Source organism: Canis lupus, chromosome 25 (assembly GCF_011100685.1).
Source record: "Canis lupus familiaris isolate Mischka breed German Shepherd chromosome 25, alternate assembly UU_Cfam_GSD_1.0, whole genome shotgun sequence".
Lineage (NCBI taxonomy): Eukaryota > Metazoa > Chordata > Mammalia > Carnivora > Canidae > Canis > Canis lupus.
This window is the reverse complement of record NC_049246.1, coordinates 1,572,411-1,596,044: the sequence shown is the minus strand read 5'-3', so window position 1 is coordinate 1,596,044 and position 23,634 is coordinate 1,572,411. Positions and strand designations below refer to the sequence as shown.

At 37.1% G+C, this 23,634-nt stretch overlaps 1 protein-coding gene and 1 long non-coding RNA gene across 7 annotated transcripts in view; one reads left to right on the top strand and one right to left on the bottom strand.

Annotated features, from left to right (window-relative positions):
- Nucleotides 1-11,270, bottom strand: part of LOC111092362 — a 30,022-nt gene extending 18,752 nt beyond the window's left edge. The window contains exons 1-4 of one of the 2 annotated variants that reach the window (XR_005378167.1): nucleotides 11,108-11,270; nucleotides 10,396-10,486; nucleotides 8,402-8,596; nucleotides 7,157-7,245 (exon numbers count right to left, since the gene is read on the bottom strand). This is a non-coding gene — a long non-coding RNA (uncharacterized LOC111092362). The remainder of the gene's footprint in view (nucleotides 1-7,156; nucleotides 7,246-8,401; nucleotides 8,597-10,395; nucleotides 10,487-11,107) is intronic. The other variant, XR_005378168.1, reaches the window with a different exon arrangement.
- Nucleotides 11,271-11,434: 164 nt separating this feature from the next.
- The window catches only part of COG6 (component of oligomeric golgi complex 6), a 149,672-nt gene continuing 137,472 nt past the window's right edge, over nucleotides 11,435-23,634 (top strand). For 2 of the 5 annotated variants that reach the window (XM_038573155.1, XM_038573154.1), the window contains exons 1-4: nucleotides 11,435-11,630; nucleotides 15,145-15,288; nucleotides 20,039-20,110; nucleotides 22,191-22,249. In XM_038573155.1, coding sequence (XP_038429083.1) covers nucleotides 11,478-11,630; nucleotides 15,145-15,288; nucleotides 20,039-20,110; nucleotides 22,191-22,249 — 428 coding nt within the window. In that variant the 5' untranslated portion in view covers nucleotides 11,435-11,477. Of the gene's footprint in view, nucleotides 11,631-11,993; nucleotides 12,298-12,687; nucleotides 12,723-15,144; nucleotides 15,289-20,038; nucleotides 20,111-22,190; nucleotides 22,250-23,634 lie in introns of those variants that run through there. The other 3 variants (XM_038573157.1, XM_038573153.1, XM_038573156.1) reach the window with 3 other exon arrangements.

Here is a 23,634-nt window from a genome sequence, read left to right as displayed (position 1 = left end):
ATGATCCAATCAAAAGGCACAGGGTTTCAGACTGGATAAAAAAGCAGGACCCATCGATTTGCTGTCTACAAGAGACTCATTTTAGACCTAAGGACACCTCCAGCCTGAAAATAAAAGGTTGGAGAACCATTTACCATTCAAATGGTCCTCAAAAGAAAGCAGGGGTAGCCATCCTTATATGAGATAAATTAAAGTTTATCCCAAAGACTGTAGTAAGAGATGAAGAAGGACACTATATCATACATAAAGATTCTACTCAACAAGAGGACCTAACAATCATGAGTATTTATGTCCGAATGTGGGAGCTGCCAAGAATATCAATCAATTAATAACCAAACTTAAGACATACTTAGATAATAATACACTTATACTTGGTGACTTGAATATAGCGCTTTCTACAATCGACAGATCTTCTAAGCACAACATCTCCAAAGAAACAAGAGCTTTAAATGATACACTGGACCAGATGGATTTCATAGATATTTACAGAACTTTACATCCAAATGCAACTGAATACACATTCTTTTCAAGTGCACATGGAACTTTCTCCAGAATAGACCACATACTGGGTCACAAATAAGGTCTTAACCAATATCAAATGATTGGGATCCTCCCCTGCATATTTTCAGACAATAATGCTTTGAAACTAGAACTAAATCACAAGAAGTTTGGAAGGATTTCAAACACGTGGAGGTTAAGGATCATCCTGTAAAGATGAAAGGGTCAACCAGGAAATTAGGGAAGAATTAAAAGATTCATGGAAACTAATGAGAATGAAGATACAACCATTCAAAATCTTTGGGATACAGCAAAAGCAGTCTTGAGGGGGAAATACATCGCAATACAAGCATCCATCCAAAAACTGGAAAGAACTCAAATACAAAAGCTAACCTTGTACCTAAAGGAGCTGGAGAAAAAACAGCAAATAGATTCTACACCCATCAGAAGAAGAGAATTAATAAAGATTCGAACAGAACTCAATGAAATAGAGACCAGAAGAACTGTGGAACAGATTAACAAAACCAGGAGTTGGTTCTTTGAAAGAATTAATAAGATAGATAAACCATTAGCCAGCCTTATTAAAAACAAGAGAGAAAAGACTCAAATTAATAAAATCATGAATGAGAAAAGAGAGATCACCACCAATACCAATGAAATACAAACGATTTTTAAAACTTATTATGATCAGCTATACACCAATAAATTAGGCAATCTAGAAGAAATGGACACATTTCTGGAAAACCACAAACTACCAAAACTGGAACAGGAAGAAACCGAAAACCTGAACAGGCCGATAACCAGGGAGGAAATTGAAGCAGTCATCAAAAACCTCCCAAGACACAAAAGTCCAGGGCCAGATGGCTTCCCAGGGGAATTCTATCAAATGTTTAAAGAAGAAACCATACCTATTCTACTAATGTTCAGAAAGATAGAAAAAGATGGAGTACTTCCAAACTCATTCTGTGAGGCCAGCATCACCTTAATTCCAAAATCAGACAAAGACCCCACCAAAAAGGAGAATTATAGACCAATATCCCTGATGAACACAGATGCAAAAATTCTCAACAAGATACTAGCCAATAGGATCCAACAATTCATTAAGAAGATTATTCACCATGAGCAAGTGGGATTTATCCCCGGGACGCAAGGCTGGTTCAACATTCATACAGCAATCAATCTGATTGATCATATCAGCAAGAGAAAAAACATGAACCATATGATCCTCTCAATAGATGCAGAGAAAGCATTTGACAAAATACAGCATCCATTCCTGATCAAAACTCTTCAGAGTGTAGGGATAGAGGGAACATTCCTCAACATCTTAAAAGCCATCTACGAAAAGCCCACAGCAAATATCATTCTCAATGGGGAAATATTGGGAGCCTTTACCCTAAGATCAGGAACAAGACAGGGATGTCCACTCTCACCCCTGCTATTCAAGTTAATACTAGAAGTCCTAGCCTCAGCAATCAGGCAGCAAAAAGAAATAAGAAGCATTCAAATTGGCAAAGAAGAAGTCAAACCCTCCCTTTTTGCAGATGACATGATACTGTACATAGAAAACCCAAAAGCCTCCACCCCAAGATTGCTAGAACTCATACAGCAACTCGGCAGTGTGGCAGGATACAAAATCAATGCCCAGAAATCAATGGCATTTCTATACACTAACAATGAGACTGAAGGAAGAGAAATTAAGGAGTCAATCCCATTTACAATTGCACCCAAAAGCATAAGATACTTAGGAATAAACCTAACCAAAGAAGTAAAGGATCTATACCCTAAGAACCACAGAACACTTCTGAAAGAAATTGTGGAAGACACAAAGAGATGGAAAACTATTCCATGCTCATGGATAGGAAGAATTAATATTGTGAAAATGTCAATGTTACCCACGGCAATTTACACATTTAATGCAATCCCTATCAAAATACCATGGACTTTCTTCAGAGAGTTGGAACAAATCATCTTAAGATTTGTGTGGAATCAGAAAAGACCCCGAATAGCCAGGGGAATATTAAAAAAGGAAACCATAGCTGGGGGCATCACAATGCCAGATTTCAGGTTGTACTACAAAGCTGTGGTCATCAAGACAGTGTGGTACTGGCACAAAAACAGACACATAGATCAATGGAACAGAAGAGAGAATCCAGAAGTGGACCCTCAACCTTATGGTCAACTAATATTCAATAAAGCAGGAAAGACTATCCACTGGAAGAAAGACAGTCTCCTCAATAAATGGTGCTGGGAAAATTGGATATCCACATGCAGAAGAATGAAACTAGACCACTCTCTTGCACCATACACAAAGATAAACTCAAAATGGATGAAAGATCTAAATGTGAGACAAGATTCTATCAAAATCCTAGAGGAGAACACAGGCAACACCCTTTTGGAACTTGGTCACAGCAACTTCTTGCAAGATACATCCATGAAGGCAAGAGAAACAAAAGCAAAAATGAACTATTGGGACTTCATCAAGATAAGAAGCTTCTGCACAGCAAAGAAGCAGTCAACAAAACTAAACGACAAACTATAGAATGGGAGAAGATATTTGCAAATGACCTATCAGATAAAGGACTAGTATCCAATATCTATAAAGAACTTATTAAACTCAACACCAAAGAAACAAACAATCCAATCATGAAATGGGCAAAAGACATGAACAGAAATTTCACAGAGGAAGACATAGACATGGCCAAGAAGACCATGAGAAAATGCTCTGCATCACTTGCCATCAGGGAAATACAAATCAAAACCACAATGAGATACCACCTCACACCAGTGAGAGTGGAGAAAATTAACAAGACAGGCAATAACACATATTGGAGAGGATGTGGAGAAAGAGGAACCCTCTTGCGCTGTTGGTGGGAAGGTGAACTGGTGCAGCCACTCTGGAAAACTGTGTGGAGTCAAAAATAGATCTGCCCTTCCACCCAGCAATTGCACTGCTGGGGATTTACCCAAAAGATACAGAGGCAGTGAAACGCCGGGACACCTGCACCCCTGTGTTTCTAGCAGCAGTGTCCACAATAGCCACACTGTGGAAGGAGCCTCAGTGTCCATCGAAAGATGAATGGATAAAGAAGCTGTGGTATATGTATACAATGGAATATTCCTCAGTCATTAGAAATGACAAATACCCAGCATTTCCTTGGATGTGGAGGGACCTGGAGGGTATTATGCTGAGTGAAATAAGTCAATTGGAAAAGAACAAACATTATATGGTCTCATTCATTTGGGGAATATAAATAATAGTGAAAGGGAATAAAGGGAAAGGAGCGAAAATGAGTGAAAATATCAGTGAGGGGGACAAAACATGAGAGACACCTAACTCTGGGAAATGCACAAGGTTTAGTGGAAGAAGTGGGCGGGGGTTTGGGGTGACTGGGTGATGGGCACTAAGGGGGGCACTTGGCAGGATGAGCACTGGGTGTTATGCTATATGTTGGCAAATTGAACTCCAATAAAAAAAAATTTAAAAAAATAGAAAGAAATTCTCACATCTGTATTCATTTTCATTAATAGTCAACATAATAAACTTTTATTTTTTTAAATATTTTATTTATTTATGATAGACATAGAGAGAGAGGGAGAGAGAGGCAGAGACACAGGCAAAGGGAGAAGCAGGCTCCATGCCAGGAGCCTGACGCGGAACTCGATCCCGGGACTCCAGGATCGCGCCCTGGGCCAAAGGCAGGCGCCAAACCGCTGAGCCACCCAGGGATCCCCAACATAATAAACTTTTAAATGTAAGTTGTAGATACAACTTATATACAAAATAAATCCACTTAGAAATCTCGTGATTGTTAGTTAATATTCAATTAGTTTCTAATGTTGAGATTAAATTTCCCCAAGCATTTAAGTATAACTTATGAATTTAAGTCATATATTATGTTTCACATTTCACATTAAATTCATGCAAATCGTATGTTCTCCTAAATATTTAAGGTCTTTATAAATGTGATTGTTTTTATTAGCTGAAACTTTTCAACTTAAAAAATACCTAATATATCTGGTTTTCTAAAGTCCTTTAAACAGATAACTGGAATTAGAAACCTAACACAAAAAATTTTCTTAAGTACCTAAATGATAGTTAATAACCTAATAATAAAGATTTGATGATCAGAGTTATTTAAATTTATAAATACTGTTAAAAATTTATCAGATCGTATTGTACCTATTAAATTTAAAATGACAAAAAACACTTTGAATGAAAATTGTAAGTTTAACATGGCAGATTAAATATATCAGATTTAAGAAGAGGGCACACACATTTTTCAGACAATTATATACTTTTCAAGTATATAATTTTCTCTTTCATTTATTTTCTGCAGCTGTGGTCACCTAGATTTGCCCTTGATGTTCCAAATTTGGTATAGATATATTGATTCCAAGGATTTGATTTTATCATTATTTTTTCTCTGGTTATTTTTACATCTTTCTGAAGTTACTAAATCTTTTATCATCTCGTAAAAAATTTCAGGTGGTGATAAGAGATTCTGGACAGGGACCTGGAACCTAGTGGTGATTTCCAGAATAACTACCTGAGCTGCCTGTTAAAATATCAAACCTGTTCAAATAGAAAGGAGGCTTTTCAAATCCTTGCATTTTCTCACAAATGGTTTCATCTGGCTATTCTTAGCCATTTTATTTTTACTATAATTTCTGACACAACTCTTACTGTATCTCCTTCATAAATTTGATTGTCTAATTATATCTCTTACCCCACCCATTTGCAATTAACCTCTGCTGTCAGCTCAAAGTTAATGAAATCTGTAGGACAGTCCTCACCACTCCCCTGTTCTGTCGCTATAACTAATATCATTACTACCTAGTTGATTTTACACCTTTTTTATTTGGATTGCTTCCTTATCTGTTGCCCAGATCACAAATTTATAGCTGTTAGGTTGGCCAGAATTATCTTTCTGGTATTGCATGCTGTCAGGTTAGGATTGTAAATCATGATGTCCCAACCAATGGCTGGGCATGTGGTTGAAGTGGACTTGCCTCAGGACTTCTAATGTTAAGCAAAGGCGAAATTAAATGCAACAACAATAAAATGAAAACAAATAAGCAAAACGGAACTAGCAGGAGTGTCCCAATAACCAAGTGGTTCTAGCCACTGGCATCTTCTATTGCTACTGGTTCCCAGTGGAGTCTTCAGCCTTCCCTTCAGCCCCTTGAGCCTTCTTATCCTTCCAGTAAGTTACCCTGTCTGTTACTTTGCAGCCCCCAAACTCCAAGTGATGCAGGCAGCCCGGAGGAGGCTGCACGGGTGAAGAGGGAGTTTTACTTAGTGAAGAAAGGGCAAGAGGTGTTACCCATGCCTCTGGTAGACCAGTCACACTGTTATCCTTCCTGCCAATTACATTTGAAGAAGGCTTGAAATCCTTTTGTTGCTAAAAGGTTCGAGATCATTACACCCAATTACATTTGAAGAAGACTTGAAATCCTTTTGTTGCTAAAAGGTTTGAGATCATTACACCTATGACTGCTAAAGTTTCAGAGAGTTCTAGGGACAAACTGAAGGACAAGAACAACTACAAGAAATATGTCTGAATCAAAAATAAAATGAGACACTTGAGGCAGCTTTCAAAATTCATGAAATACCAAAGAGAACAGAAAAATCAGGATATTATTTCAAAGTGAGAAGCCTTAACACCTAAAAATTGAAGACTGAACAGGAAAGGCAAATAGTAAGAAGTATGAATGGGGAGTCTGGGTGGCTCAGTCGATTAAGCATCTGACTTCCACTCAGGTCATGATCCCTGGGTCCTGGGATTGAGCCCTGTATAGAGGAGTCTGCTTTTCTCCCGCCCCCTGCTCTTCCCCCTTTTCCCCGGCTTGTGCATGTGGGCGCATGCTCTCTCTCTCTCTCTCTCTCTCTCTCTCTCTCTCTCTCTCCCCGTGTCTCAAAAGAATAAATGAATAAATAAATAAATAAAATCTTAAAAAAATTATATTAATGGCAAGGCTTTGGAGGACCATGTGGCCTTCACTGCAATGGAAATTCTTAATAATCAGACAAAGAAATGACCGACTCTATGGATGTCAGTCATCCTTCTTAACCACCCACAAGTTTGTTCACTTGTGCCCAAGATCAAAGTAAAACGGTGACAATGGCATTTGCAAAAATGTGAATTTCCTTTTATCTGCCTAATACTTTTGTTGAGTGCCCAAATTACCCAGCTGCAGCCAAATCTGAGTCTCTAGTATATTAACAAACCCCAGAAAGACTAGTAGCCTTTGCATAATTAGATTCCTTCCCTCATGTAAGGAGAAATAATTTTGTTCTACTGAACTAGAATTTGCCTCCTTTTACTACTATTCATGGACTTACTGAATGCCTTATTTACCATCATAATTTCACATGCAGTGTTGCTTCTTTACAGTGGAAGAAATGATGTAATGCCTATGAAATTCATCAGTCTTATGATATACTCCATTATGAAGAAGTAACTACAAAATAGTGATAGAAACTATTATTGACTCATTACTACAATAGCCAGAAGATAACATCTCATAAGTTTAGGGTACATGCTTTTCTCTAAATTGGAGTTCAGTATTTGTCCTGTTTCTCTCATAGCCAGAATATATGATCTAAGGATAAAGGAAGTAGGTAGAAATAGCATCTCTTACTATATTTATTACTCACTCTCAAAAATGTTGCTCTTTATCTCCAAGTCTGGCACTGCTGCTGATGCTGACTCTGGAATTCTGTGTTGCTTGAAGGTCTGCTGTCTTCTGAAAGTATGAGAATAGATGTATGATATTGGATAACTTACATCTTGTCATTAAAAGTGTCAGGGCCCTAGGAAAGAGATCTTACACATATCAGGGGTAGGAACAGTTGTCCCAGTTGAAATGGATGATAAGACTCCTAGTGGCACTGAGTGAACAGACAAAAAATGGGGTTATATGGTTGTGCCAAGTAACTAATCCTGACCATAAAGGGGAAGTTGGGTTTTACTATGTAGTATAGCTAGAAAGAAATAAGGACAGAACCTAAAGAATTCTCTGAGTACTTCCTAGGACTTCTACGTCCTGGTGCATAATTTTAAAAAGTACTGTAACTTAATACAGCCAGATCCATCAAATGCCCTGCTTCTTTCAGCATGGCACTTTGGGTCACCACAATGGATAAAGAACTTTGATCCAGGGGTGTATTGACTGAAGACAAAGGGATCATGGAAAGAACAGAAATAATAAATTCCAATGACAGCTTTGTGACACTTGCAGACAGAAAAACTGACATTTAACCCTGTTTTCTATTCTGTTTTTGTTTTTTTTTAAATAACATTTTTTAAAAGATGGGTATTTGGTGGTTACTTTACAGTTTAATCCATATGTTACAGGATATTGGGGAAAGACTATAACAAAGCCAGAGAGAAATTTGATTTTGAGCTAAATAGAAAAAGATTCAATCTTAGGTTGTTCCCTAGAGGATAAAGTAAGTGAGGTTTTGATTATGTGAAAAATAAATCGCATTAAATTAGACAAAAATATTTTTTTTAAGGATGAGTATGGGAGGAAGAGTACATGTTGAGTATTATCCACCTGAAAGGATAAACTGGGTGGATATTTGCCATATATATTGGAGTATATGTGTGAGAGTGGGGTTACACAGTATATGAATATATATGAATATTCTTTCTGTTTTTGAGTATTATCCACTTTCTCAGCTCTTTTGACAATAGGCACAAATCTATCACCTAAGCTCTGCCAATGAGAAGCACCTGTCCTAGCCTTTGAAACAAGAGAAAGCGGCACAAAAAGCAGAGACAGTGGGGTGTTCTTCAGGAACAGTAAAATTTTAAGCAATATGGCCTCCAGAGACAGCATTGGCCGTTGTGCCATAGAGGCATCCTACGTGTAAGGTCAGGAGTGTGGGTGTAGTGACCTGTGGATCCCAGCCTTCAGCAGTAATGACAGTGGAGTCCATGATGAGCTGCTGCGTGGAGTGATTTTGGCAGTTGTTACATATGCCCTGTCTCCTTTTGTTTTTCCCTCTTTTCCAAGCATGGTTCTTCTTCTGAGACTTAGCCAGTATCCTTTGGTTAAATAAATTCCTCTTTAAGTCATCCACAGGCAGCTCCTATTAATTGCAATTAAGAATTCTAACTTATAAAGCCATAAAACTTCATTCAATATTTTTCATTCAGTAAGCCTTTGGTAAACAAGCAAGTGTGTACAAGACATCATGGCAGGAACTAGCAAGGCAAAAATGAGTGACATAGTCTCCATCATCCAAGTATTAAGAGACTAGTGGGAGAACAGCATGTATATAAATCAGTTTTTAAAAATCATATAACAAGTTATAATAGGTGTTGTATATTAAGTTCTATGGGAATCATCTTAAGGAATGAACTAATTTTCCCCAAGGAGAAGTGGGAGCTTTGTGAAGGTACAGACAGAAGAATTTATATGGAAGGACAAATAGGATTTCACTAGTTTCAGAGGAGCAGACATTCCCAGAAGAATGGGTTGTATGAGCCAAGGTATGGAGACTTAATAGTTTGTGATGTGTTTGTTGCCTGGAAAACACAGGTGGCTAGAGTGTTGCAATCACAGGCAAATGGATAGAAATAAGACTAGAGTGATAATGTAAGATCTGATTATGAAGGCCTGTGTGTACCATACTAAACAGTTCTTTTCTTCAATAAATACTAGCATGGTTTTTAAAGCAAAGAATGATAGGACCGAATCTGTTTTAGAAAAATAACACTGGTCTTATTGTGAAGACATTAGGAACAGTGTCAAATCAATACTAGTATAGAACAGATTTGAATGCTTAGCTGCAAAAGTTTTTGCCTACATTTCAAGTGAGAAGTGTGCACAACTCAAAACCAAAACCGAGGAAGCAGTAATAGAATTTGATAACTAACTGCCAATTTACCTGGAATTAGCTATGTGATCCAAGGTTAGCCATATATCCTTGGAAAGATTTTCTTAGTGTTGGATTACCTATCAATAACAGAGTACTAAATACATGATGATATAATAATGATATGATAATGCTGCAGGGTAGTTGTCAAGATAAGAATAGTATATCAAAAATATCTAACATTGAGTCTGATTATCAGTAAATTTGAAGGTTAACTATCAGGTGCCTTGCTATTAATACAGTGAAAAATATAGAGGGCTGAAAATTCTATGACTCACTAGATGTGGCTTAATAAATGCCATATAATATTTAGATGAAGTCACAGTGACCACTATTATATGACTTCACTTATTTCAGAAGCTAAAGAGCAAGAAAGTTTAAATAATCATCTGAAGGAGAAGAAGGGGATTTTAGAGGGCCCTCCAACCATTACTTGGAAGGTAAGAATCTCCACATTTTACTCCATACTCCGCATGGTTCCTCTGTAGGTATGTAAGAATGCTTTACTCTTTCACATGCATGTATTTATTTTCCCATTAAAGTAAAATATTTAAATCAGAGCCTTTTAATTCTTTTAGTGCTCTAGTATTTAAATCAGAGCCTTTTAATTCTTTTAGTGCTCTAGTATATTAAAGGGCTCAATATACACAATTATCTTTCACATTTTCACGAAAAGAAAGCCTTTATGTTCAACTTTATATATATACATATATAAAGTTGTTACATATGTAACATATGTTTCTAATGAAGCTCACCCAAGTATTTATTTTAACTTCTGAAAAATACTGACTTTTGGCACCTGATTTATACTTTATAGTCTTATAGAACATATGATAATTAAATAAATGATTAAAAACATACAAATGGCTTTAAATGTTTAAATTGTATAGTAATTTCCATCTTCATACTACCACATATTATTCTAATTTTCAAATGATTTTGTTTTTGTTTTTTGCAATTGTAAATTCAGAGAAGTTTTGGTGAGCAAAGTAGGCCATAATTACCCTTACCTTAATAATCTCTGTTAATATATTCAGTAGCACATGAGTAAAATTAGTACAAAATGAAAAGTGAAAGCCTCCCTTGCACAGGAATACCATCCTGAAAAAAATGAAAAAGCTTAAATTTACATGTAGCTACAAGGGATCACGCTATATACATTGTATTGGACCTTGCTTTCCTTACATATTATATTTTGGAATTCTTTCCACATTAGTATTTAAATTTCTTTCATAGCAGGTAAATTGCATAGCATTGTACTGAGTGAAAGGACCATAATTTATTTTTTCAGTACTTTACTGATGGACACTGATTGTTTCCAGTTTCTCTTTCTCTTGGTCCCTCCCTCCCTCTTCTTAATGTTCCCTCAGTAGCACTTTAAGTTTCTTCATCTAATCCTATGTATTTATTGAATTCATAGAGTCTTTAGGGTCTTTTCTTTTCTTTTTGCTAGTTGGGGCATTTCTTCTTTACTTGTCAGAATTGGGATAAGTGATTTTGTCAGGTATATATATGTATGTGTATGCGTATATCTGTACATACACATATGTCATAAGGCAAATTAAAGACAAAAGCCAAATGGTTAGCGTCTCAGAAAAATAGTAAACAAGAAGTTCAGAGATTTTACTCTGATCCAAATTTTAAAAGGAAAGGAAAATTTAAAAATAACGATATTTGTTATCTAGGTCCTCCTGAGAATGTAGTTTTCATTTTATTACTCACCACCTAATCCACTATTCTACAGCTCCCAGGTAGGAGAAAGCGTAATATATGCGAAGGTCCAAAGACAAGAAGAAACTTGGGTGTTCCACAAACTGGCCAAAGCCAGACTTTAAATATTATTTAAATTTCAGACCATTTTGCAAAATTTCCCACCAGCGTTCCCTTCCCATCCTAAGGATTCGCCCCCGCCCCCGCCCCTCCAGCGCCCCTCCAGCGCCCCTAGCGGAGCTGGCTAGTCCCCGCGGAGCCTCCGGGACGTGGGGCGCGTGCGCGGCCGGCCCCGCACATGCGCAGTATCGGCGCCGCCGGCGCGGGTCCGAGCCCGGGGCTGAGGTGGCGGCCGCGGAGCTGGGGCGGAGCCTGCGCCCCCATGGCCGACGGCGGCGCGGAAGTGGCGGCGGTGCCCCCGTCCGGGGCTGCCAACGGCCTCAGCAACGGGGCAGGCGGGGCCCTGGCGCAGACCGGCAACCCGCTGTCGCGGAAGCTGAATAAGATCCTGGAGACGCGGCTGGACAACGACAAGGTACCGGGGCTGGCGGGGCCGGGTCCCCCCGCTGCCTCACGCCCCCGCCCCGCTGTGGGCGTGGACGGGGCCGCACACCCGCGGGGCCCGACGAGACCCGGGAAGAGCGAGGAGGTGCCCTGACTGTCGGCCCGCGCTTGAAAGCCTGTTCCTGGAAGGCCCGGGCCCCGGGGGCCGACGGCGGAGTGTGCGCCCCCGGAGGGGCCGCCAGGGCCCAGGGCCCAGGGCCCAGGGCCGGGTGGGACCCCTCCCTCTGCCGGGTCTCTGCCTCTCTCACTCTCTCTGTGTCTCTCATGAATAAGTAAGTAAGATCTTAAGAAAAAAAAAAAAAGTAAACGACAAGCTGAGGCTGTAGGAGTCGGGGCTCCGGAGAACCGGGGTAGGCGGAACTGAGCGTGAGAGCCACTGAACCGGTTCGCGCAGAGGAGGAGCTACTACTTGCGCGGCTCGGCCCGCGTGAGAGACTCTGTACCAGCCTTTGCTGCCTTTAGATACGCTCCGCCTGTGGCACGTGGGCTCACACTGCGTTTCTTTACAAGATGAACCTTTCGCATCGTCTCCCAAGTGCCTCCTGAGACGCATCCATCCCGCCTCGTCCTGGCTGGTGGTCTCTTCTGTAGTGGCTTGGAGCCTTTGGGTAAACTGGTCATGCCGTAAAGGAAAAAATGTATGTGGAAGTTGAGAGACCTTTATAGATGAGTTTGCAGGTGACTGAAAATAAGCCGTCAATAGAATTTGTGTGTAAAAAATAATGTAATGAGAAAGACAGACTCTAGGGCCGCCTCTTGTTAGATATAACCATGAAACTGAAGCATTATGATTTGAATAAGCCTCTTATTTTCCCCAAGCTTATCTTTCATCATTTCTAAGTTGAGAATTCTGCTGGTAACTTTCTCAGGGGGAAATCCTCTTGTGAGGATTCAACAAGAGAATCTGCCTGAAGTGCTCAGCACAGTGCCCGCCCAGCACTTACCATTTCTTATTCAATGTTAATTTTATCGAACAGCTTATTGTTTATTGTGTCTAATACTGACCCTTTTTATCTCATTTAATACAGTTCCTATGATGTAGATAATCTCCTTTTTACCCAAGGTATTGAAAGAATGTAACTAGATTAAATCCTATTACCAATAACTGATAGAGCTGTAATTTGCACCTGTCTGTGTGGTTTGTTCACTCATCATTTACGGACTATTTCTTTGAGCCAGGTCTAGGGCATTTCAAGGTTATAATCAAAAGAAATAGCTTCATTTTATGGGTTTCTTTTTCTTTTTCTTTTTTTGGTACATAAATCTTTGTAATGCTTTCTAGGATATTGAATTGAATTAAAATAGCTTTACTATTTTTGTCAATCCAGCCAATGTCACAGAGTAACATTTTAACTGAAACATAGAGGGTTAGCCCATTAGAATATGTGTTAGTTCAGGCATAGGAGTTTATATTTGCAGATAGATATCTTGGGCTTGGTCTTCTCCCTTCTCTCCTCTGTGCATATTTTCTCTGTAAGGAGAACTCTCTCACTTTCCTAGCAAAAGGGTGACAGTTCTCTAATTTATAACTTTGTTCTTGACATCTCTGATTTTTTTTAAAAATATTCTTTTCTTTATTTATTTATGATAGTCACACACACACAGAGAGAGAGACAGAGAGGCAGAGACACAGGCAGAGGGAGAAGCAGGCTCCATGCACCAGGAGCCTGATGTGGGATTCGATCCTGGGTCTCCAGGATCGCACCCTGGGCCAAAGGCGGGCGCCAAACCACTGCGCCACCCAGGGATCCCAGACATCTCTGATTTGTATAGTCAGTTGCTTATATGATTCCTCCAGTTAGTTACCTGATCAACATCTTAAAAACCTAACATAGCCAGACTCTTGGTTTTTCTCCAAACTGCTTCTGCTTTCCACTGTTAGTAAAGAATAGCACTTACCCAGACAAGCAAAAAGTGTATGAATAATTTTTGATTCCTGTCATTATTTTTTCATTTCGTACATTCAGTCCATTAACAAGTCCTGTAGGCTCTACCTTCAAAAAAATTGATTTGAAATATCTCCTTGCTTTCATCTGTAATGCTGCTGTCTTGTTCTAAGTCACTGTCAAATCTTGCTTGGATTATTTTAGTTTCTCCTACTTGCTTCCTTTCTCCCTGTCCCCCATCTGCTCTCCTCACAAAATTAGAATAAACTTTTAAACATACAAAGCACATTTTATTTATTACTCCTTTTCCTAAAACGTCTGTAGTGTCCCACAGCTTCAGTCATAATGGCCTTTCTGCTGCTTTAGGGTCTTTTTTTAAAAAATATTTTATTTGGGGATCCCTGGGTGGCGCATCGGTTTGGCGCCTGCCTTTGGCCCAGGGCGCAATCCTGGAGACCCGGGATCGAATCCCACGTCAGGCTCCCGGTGCATGGAGCCTGCTTCTCTCTCTGCCTCTCTCTCTCTCTCCCTGTGTGACTATCATAAATAAATAAATAAAAAAATTAAAAAAAATTTTATTTGTTAAATTAGAGAGGGAGAGAGAGAGAGAGAGAGAGAGAACAAACTGGGGGAGGGGCAGAGGAAGAAGCTGACTCCTCGCTGAGCAGGGAGCCCTGATGCAGGACTCAATCCCAGAACCCTGAGATTTTGACCTGAGCCAAAGGCAGATGCTTAACCAACTGAGCCACCTGCTTTAGGGTCTTTGTACTCACAGTTTTTTTCTGCCTGTGAACAGCTTTGTCCTCATGGATGGCTTTCCTGTTACTGAGGCCTTAGTTCAAAAGTCACCTCCGAGAGGTATTACTCTAAGTTCTGCTCCCAGTTACTTAGTTCCTAACCTGGAGGCTGCGGGTAGTATTTATTTCTTATAGTGTATACATTCACCAATAAATATGCATGTATAAGGGCCCCTGGGTGACTCAGTCAGGTAAGCATCTGCCTTCAGCTCAGGTCATGATCCCAGGGTCCTGGGATCCGGCCCTGTTTCAGTTGCCCTATTCATTGAGGAACCTGCTTCTCCCTCTCCTCCCGACTCATGCTCTCTCTTGCTATCTCTGTCACTATCTCTCTCTCTCAAATAAGTAAATAAAAAATCTTTAAAAAATATCCATGTGTATAGTCCTTTTCCTTTTTTTTTTCAATTGGTGTTATAATTGTTTCTATACCTTGCTGTTTCACTTACTGTATCCTGAAGTTTGTATTATGTAAGTACATACAAGTTTTCATCTTTGTTAGAATGGATATATCATAATTTCTTTAACCAGTCCTCTTTAGATGGACATTAAAGTTATTTCCAATCTTTACAATTCAAAACTATTCTACAGTGAGTAGTCTTTTATTCATGCCATAATGTACAAGTAAGTAGATCCTTACTGTGTTTTGGAAATAAGTTTACTCTTCAGTAATGTGAAGGTCATCCAGTATTTTTTGATTATTTAATGGAAACATTTGAAAATTATTTCATTAAAATTTGGCTTGAGATTAAGAAAACATTTGAAAAATGGTTCCAGTAATTGTCTTCTGTTACCAATTTTGTAGGAGATGTTGGAAGCTCTCAAGGCACTCTCAACCTTTTTTGTTGAAAACAGTTTGCGGACTCGAAGAAATTTACGTGGAGATATTGAACGCAGAAGTTTAGCCATCAATGAAGAATTTGTCAGCATTTTCAAGGAAGTGAAGGAAGTATGTAAATTCTTTTTAACATTTATTGAGAACCTACTGTATATACCTAACTCTGTGCTAAGTATTTTTATGAATTGGGTTGATATGTTTGCTATTCATGTACCATGTTAAAATAGAAAACTACTTACTCCAGAAGCACCTGGGTCCTCAATTACTGAGATTTCTGAATCTGTGTGACCTCCACTAATGCTGCTTAAAAAGTTGTAACATTTGTTTTAGGATATTCTCTTAGAAATTTTTGCTTTTTTATCAACAACAGCAAGAAAAGACATTTCTTTAATTTTTTTTTTAATTTTTATTTTTTTAAATTTATTTATGATAGTCACACAGAGAGAGAGAGAGAGAGAGAGAGGCAGAGACATAGGCAGAGGGAGAAGCAGGCTCCATGCACCGGGAGCCCGACGTGGGATTCGATCCCGGGTCTCCAGGATCGCGCCCTGGGCCAAAGGCAGGCGCTAAACTGCTGCGCCACCCAGGGATCCCAAGACATTTCTTTAAATGATTTTCCAGTAGAAATTTTTCCTCACTGAATAAACCTCTGGATAACCACTCTCCATTGTAAGTTAATTAGGATTAGGTTACGTTAGTGCATCATAAATTAGGAAATTTTTGGATTAATTAAGATCAATTACGTCTGGCACAAATAATAATTTATCATACATGAATGAACACTCTACTCACCATAGGGTAAAATGAATTTTATTATGTTATTGTATTTTATTTATCATGCAATATTTTGTTAACTTTATTAATATCACATATTCTGCATCAGTTGCATTTGAAAGTGTTATATATAGTTTCAGTGCCTAATTAATCAACAGATTATATTTAGAAAGAGTTCATTGATAGGCTAAAAATCTGGAAGGTTGGAAGGACAGTTTGATAGTATTCATAAGAATAGAAAGGGTATCCATGAGCACATCCTGACTGTGGTCTCTAAATACCGTTTCCCACTGAAAGGAACAATCTTATAAATTTCAGAAAGCCGGGAAGCTATCTAAGACTATTCGGGAAGTGACGGAAGAACTTTGGACCTAACTTGATGAGGCTTCTGTTGCCCAAAGATAGGATGATTAGAGCATCAATAAGAATAACTCAGTGGACTAAAAAATATCAAACATGTTTAAACGCACAAATTTGTACTGATCTAAAAACCAAACAGAATCCTTGTTGGTTATATTTGGTGGATATAAGGGAATAAACTTATTTCAAAAACTGCTAAAGAAAAGGGAAGAGTCAAGCATCTATCCTGTCTTTTCTTCCAACAACATACAGTTGTTGAGGGGAGGCTTCTCTTTTTATAGATTTATTGTAATATCAAGAAGATTAGAAGATTTTGCCACCACTGGTAAATTTATGGATCTAGTTTAAGGTTTCTCAACTTGGCACTATTTACATTTTGGTTCAGACAATTGGGGACTGTCTTCTGCTCTTTAGGGTGTTGAGTAGCATCCCTGGCTACTATCCAGTCAGTGCTAGTAGGACTGTTTATCCTTCAGTTGTTCCACCCAAAAATGTCTACAGACACTGCCAGATGCCCCATTGGGGAACAAAATTGCCTTGGTTGAGCACCACTGATCTAGCCCTTGGTCATCACCAGCAGCTAACCTCACAAAAAAACAGCTGACCTCTTACCTGTCACTCCTCTAATAAAGGTATACAGCACCACCTGTGAAAAATTCTGGCCGGAAAACTGAAGCAGAATATAATCAAGATCTAACTGCCTGTTTATAGGAAATACAGGGGTCAGAGGAATATATTAACACCACAAATATGCTGTCAGTAAATACAGAACACAGTGAATGATAGAGATAAATAAGCTGGTTTCTTCAACAAATAAATAGTTAAGAAAAAGTAAAAGAAAAATGGGGAGAAGTGAGACTCTGTAGATTAAAAAAAAAAAAAGAAATGAGAAATAGCAATCAGTTGCTATTTGTGAATTTTAGTTCCTGACTTGAAATAATTATTTAAAAACTGGGACAATGGGAAGATTGGAACCCTGACTAGGTATTTGATATTGAGTTCATTGTTAAATTTTTAGATGTGAAAATGGCATTATGTTTTTTGGGGTCTTCTTAAAAGCATATACTGATCTTTATGAATGAAATGATAAAATATTGTGAATTTAAAATAATTCAGTTGTGGAGGAAGGAGAAAGGGATGGAGGAGAGGTAGAAAGTCAGTAGACAAATAGATGAAACGAGTGGTTGAAGCTGGGTGATATGCACATTGGCATTCATATTATCTCAACTTTTGGATATTTTTGAAAATTTTCTGAAGATTTTTAAAAATTTTATTGTATTCATGAGAGACACATTGAGAGTGGCAGAGACATAGGCAGAGGGAGTAGCAGGCTCACTGTGGGGAGCCCAATTCAGGACTTGATCCCAGGACCCTGGGATCATGACCTGAGCCACCCAGGCATCCCATATTTTTGAAAATTTACAATAATAACAACTTTTTAAAAAGTTTATCATACACCAGTTGTATTTCCCAGCCTATAATTTTATAATTGGGGGGCAGGGGAAGGTAGTTTGCCCTAAGTTCAAATAAAGATTTTATAAGTAATATACAGGCCATTGAATTACAGTTATCAGAACTCTGCATTTAAGTCATATATTCAGAGATATAATTTATATTATTTGACAAATCAGGTCCATTTCGTATATTATGGTGGCTAAAGTAAATATTAGGAGTAGTTATTCTTTTTTTTTTTTTAAGATTTTATTTATTTATTCATGAGACACAGAGAGAGAGGCAGAGACACAGGCAGAAGGAGAAGCAAGATCCATGAGGGAGCCTGACGTGGGACTCGATCCCAGGACTCCAAGATCGCACCCTGGGCCAAAGGCAGGTACTAAACCACTGAGCCACCCAGAGATCCCCAGGAGTAGTTATTCTTGACCTAGTTGGCTGATCATGTCATAGTTCTATTCGTATTAGATTACACAGTGAGGGGGTGCTTGGGTGGCTCAGTGAGTTAAGCATCTATCTTCAGCTCAGGTCATGATCCCCAAGTCCTGGGATCGAGCCTCGTTGGGCTTCCTGCTCCATGGGGAGCCTGCTTCACCCTCTCCCTCTCCGTCTGCCTGTTGCTCTCCCTTCCTATGCTATCTCTCTGTTAAATAAATAAATAAAATCTTTAAAAAAATTACACAGTGAGATTTAAGGGAATGGTGAGATAGATAAGTTTACTTAGGTTTCTGCTATTGCTAATATTAATTGATATTTTGAAATCATGCTTTTTTTTTCTTTTTCTTTTTTTTTTTTTTTTTTTTTTTTTACTGTGCACCTCAAAGCAGTTTAGGACTTCATTTAATAATTTGATTTGTATCCTGTTTGTAGTGAAATAGAGCAACATTAGATATTTATAATTCAAAGTCTTAGATAGAAAGAAGGGAGAAAAATCTTACTTTGGAACTTAGATTTATGCTCATATTCTGATAAGTGATTTTCTAACTGGTTCATCCTCACGCTTTGTTTATAGCCTTGCTGGGCAGCTTTCTTATCTCTTGCCCTCTGATTGGCCATAAGGCTGTCATGTTTCTATTTGAAGGTCTGGATATTGTGTTGAAAGGGATTGTCCACTGTGTACCATTGAAACTTCCTTGTATATCTTTCTGTTGTGCGACATCAAGTTGAATTGGGAAAAAAAATAGTAGTGCGATATGAAACTAAATGTAATTTTGTGATATCATTTTTCCATATCATAATTTTCATTGACTCAATAAGGACTAGAGAATGGTTTGGTAAAAAGTGTTGAGTCTGGGAGACCTGTTGGAAAACTTTTTTTTTTTTTTTTTTTAATCAGTTCACATAAGAGATACCAATTAACCTGAACTAAAGTAGTAGCTGTTAGAGTAGTAAAAAAGAAATGGATAGGTTACATACAGTAAAGGTATAAATGATGGGACATAGTAACCAGTTATGTTCCCATGTACCTGTGGGGAGGGGGGAAACACAAGTAGAGAATGTTACTGAGAAAATTGCCAACTTGTGGCAGGACTACTTACTATGTGATAACTTTCTACAAGGTAGAGGAGGCATGATTTTTATTTTATTGAGTTTTTGTATTTGCTTGTTTTTATTAATTAAAAGTTACAAATAGTTCATTATAGAACAGTTAGATAAGGTCAGAAATAGAACACTTGCTTATGATCCTATAACCCATAAATAACTTTTGTCAGTATTTTATTGTCTGGCTTTTCCTGTGTTCATTCGTGTGTGTGTGTGTGTGTATATATATATATATATATGTTTTTAAATGGGAGGTATTATATATATTGTTTCATAATACTTTTTTTTAACCTTATATAGACATCTTTCCATGCCAACAAACATATATATATAATCATTGTTAATATATACACAGATTTCCATTGTGTGGTTGGAAACGTTTCACATTTTACTTTTGTTTTGGACAACTCTGTGTTGATCATCTTATATATATTGTTGCACACTTATCTGATTAATTCCTTAGTGTTAGAATACTTGAATGAAAAGCTATTAATGTTCCTATTAAAGACGTTTGATATTTTCTATTGTCACCCTCCTTAAAAAGCATATACTAATTTGTCTTTTCTGACACTAGATTTATTCTTTTTAATTATTTACAGTCTATATTAAATATAGGGTCTTTTGTCATGCTTTGGTAAAAAAAAATTCATGAGATGAAAATAAGGCTTTGGCTAAGGGAAGAGAATTTTTTAATGATATATGTAATGCTTGCTGTTACTTTTTTCCTTTTCAGGAACTTGAAAGCATAAATGAAGATGTTCAAGCAATGAGCAGCTGTTGTCAAGATATGACAAGTCGCCTACAGGTACTGTATAATGGCTGGATTTTAGCATAGTTTCTGGTTCAAAGTAAGCTTTCAAAAATTGTTAGATAGGTTTACAAGGTGTGTGGATATCTAATATATCATGTCCTATAGGAAGTTTAAATATAAATATTATGCTTATTTTTTTAACTATAAATGTGTTTTTGGGTGATGGTTTACTGATATTGTTCATTTAACTCCAGAAACCTTTATATTTTGATCTAGCCAGTGTAGAGCTAACTTTATGGAATTTTGATAAACCTTGCAATCCCATAATATCCCATAAATCCAACAGAAATGAGTAGAAAGTCTTACGAATAAATCCAGACTACAGCTAAGCCTAACAAAGACCTAGCTTATGGTGCTCAAGCCTCCCCACAGAAACAAATCTCAGGAAAATATTTGTAATTCTACATCTGTTTATTAAAGCACTTTGAAACTTCTAGTTTGATTGCAGAGTTAAGATTTAACCTAATTATGCTCATTTATATAATTTTGGAAGAGTGAATAGAATAGGCTTCCTTCTGCAAGTCAGTCATGATTATGTTTACTACCTCACATTTCTAATTCAAACTTACACCTATAAGATTCTTCCGGAACTGTTGACAGCTGCAGTGATTCTAGAAGAGTCATTAATTTGTGCATATTCCACAAATTAATCATAAGCTACTTGCTATTTGTAGATGTAAAGAGATCAGAGTATTTTTATCCTTCGTGCTATTTTCTAAACAGATTATAAGTATTTTATATTATAAAGCATCCTCTTCGATTTTGTCCAATCCTATTTTTTTCCTATAATAGTATGGGCACTTCTTTCTTTTCTTATATCAATTTTATTGAGGAAAAATTTATGTACAGCAATAAACTGCATCTATTTGATGTGTACAGGTTGATGCATTTTGACAATTATTCACCCATGAAACAGCTGCCATAATCAACATGTGCATTTTTATCACCTGCAAAAGATTCTCTATAGGTTTTTAAAAACATTTTATGTTACTTGTTGTTTACATTTAGGGTTGATGCACAAATTAGTAGGGCTTAGATCCATGATTCTGAAAGTTTTGTTCCTCCATTGGCACTGATTTATTTGTATATAGTGTTGTTGGAATCTTAATGGTACCCCCTCAGACTGTCAACTCTAGAATAATGTTTTTAATTCATTTAGTCATTCATCCAAAAAGAGTATTACTTTTTCATTTTAGGATGTCCTACACAGGACTAATTAAATTAGCTCATATTTTTCAAAATACTTTGGTTTAAGACATTTTAGAAATATTTTCAAGATATGTGTAGAAATGTAATCAAATTTTTATATGCTATGGTTTATCCCTTTGTGGATTTGCTTGGATAAATTACATTTAGAGGCATATGTTTATTATTTTATGAGAAATAATTATCCTTAACATTTAAGATAAATTGGAAATTGTTTTAGGAAAATGGTATTATTATTTCTGTTGAATTCCACAGTAGCATTTCAGTAACTTAACTTTCAACTCCATTTAGAGGTCTCATGGTATCTCAAGTCACATATGCATAACAGAAGTCACATTTTTCATTCTTCCTGCTTTGCCACTACTTCTGTTTCACTAAAAACATCATGAACTGTTAAATTCCTTAGCATGCTGATAACCTTTTTCCTTCTTGTAAGCTTTAGTGTTATGTGTTATTGAGAACGGAGTGGGTTCCCCTTGGTAAAGGTAGTATATGAGGGGATACCTGGGTGGTTCAGTGGTTAAGCTTCTGCCTTTGGCTCAGGGTGTGTTCCTGGAGTCCCGGGATCGAGTCCCACATTGGGCTCTCTGCACGGAGCCTGCTTCTCCTTCTTCCTGTGTATCTACCACTCTCTCTGTGTCTCTCATGAATAAGTAAATAAAATCTTAAAAAAAAAAGGAAGTATATGAGCCTTGAAACATCTCAATTATTTGGCCTTTTAAATTAGTTATTTATTTTTTGCCATTTTTAAACTTCTAAATTCCGGAGTGTGATCTCACAAGCTGTAAGTTTGAACTTTAGTAAGTGATACTATTAGTTTTTTGAAGTATAAAATCACTGAAATGTACTGATATGTTTATAATTTTAGGCAGCAAAGGAACAAACACAAGATTTAATAATAAAAACCACTAAGCTTCAAGCTGAAAGGTAAGTTTACTTTGTATAGTTACCTCTTCATTAATTTGGAGATTAAATGGAAAGAAAATTATAGATAACTCCAAATCAAAGTTAAGGTAATAAAAAAACATGATTCAAAATTCATACAACATATAAAATTCTAAGCTATTACCAAAGAGGAAAATAAACATAAAACGATAGTTTGGGGAGTATCAAACTTAATATTGGTGTTGAGAGATTATTCATTCTTGGAGGTGACAATGTGTTGTTTATTGTTTGCTATGAAATTAAGAGATTGCTTTTTAAAATGTAGATGATTTTAGATTTTTAGTGATTTTATTTTTTTTCCACACTCATTTTTCTTATTTTTTAGCTATGATTAATCCTCTCTGATATAATTAAGAGTTCACTGTATAAACTTTTCTTATGGTAGTTTGCAGATAGGTATGTTAATATTTGTTGACTGAATAAATGGGTGACTGAAGGTGAGTAGAATATGAATTCATGTATTTTAGTGTGTATTACAGTCTTTGGTAATTAGTTGTTGGTTTGTTTCTTTTCCTACTAAACTGAGCTAATTGAGAACAATGACAATTTCATACCCTTTTTTTTGTGTCTCCAGTGCCTAATACATTGTAGATCCGATAAATAATTTTTGAGTAAACGAATATGGAATGCACTAATCTAATGTCAGGAAAATAATATAAAATGAACACTGAAAAAAGAAGCATTATATTGAAGCTTGTACCGTTTACCCTGATTAATGTCTACAGGAGGCAGCATTAGAAGAGTGTGCTTCTATCTGTAAATTCTCAAAACTAAGCAGGATTGTCCATGTTTATTATTTTAGTAAGCTGATGAAAGTATTTTGGCTTGGTATGCTTTCGGGAGTGAACATTTCTGACATTCTAGTATCCCAAGAGCTGTAGATATGATGTGCCAAGTGAACATTTGTGGAAAGTATTTTAGGAAAATTACATAGCAGAAATTATAACAGATTCCTGGGAGCTGGTTGAGAGTTTTTTTTTCCATTTTTAAATATTACCTTTCCTTTTTAGCAAGAAACTTTGTTAAACAAGCAATTTGCTTTAGAAATAGAATTTCTGTGGCCATATTTGGATAACATGACATTCTTACTGAGATAGAGTTATAAAGGATATGAATATTTTCCCAACTGGTTTAGAAGGTCAGTCGTTGTGACAGCTGATGCTTTAATAGGTAAAGTTCCATGTAGAATTGTCTTCACAGAACTGCAGCTAATATTTTTTTATGATATTTATTTAGTTGATAGAAGATAGATTTCAGTGATAATCAGGAAATTATATCCACATAAATACACTTCTGTGTTTTTTAATACTATTTAAGTCACTATTTACTATACATTTTATTGTCTCTTGTGAAGACTCAGCAGCCAG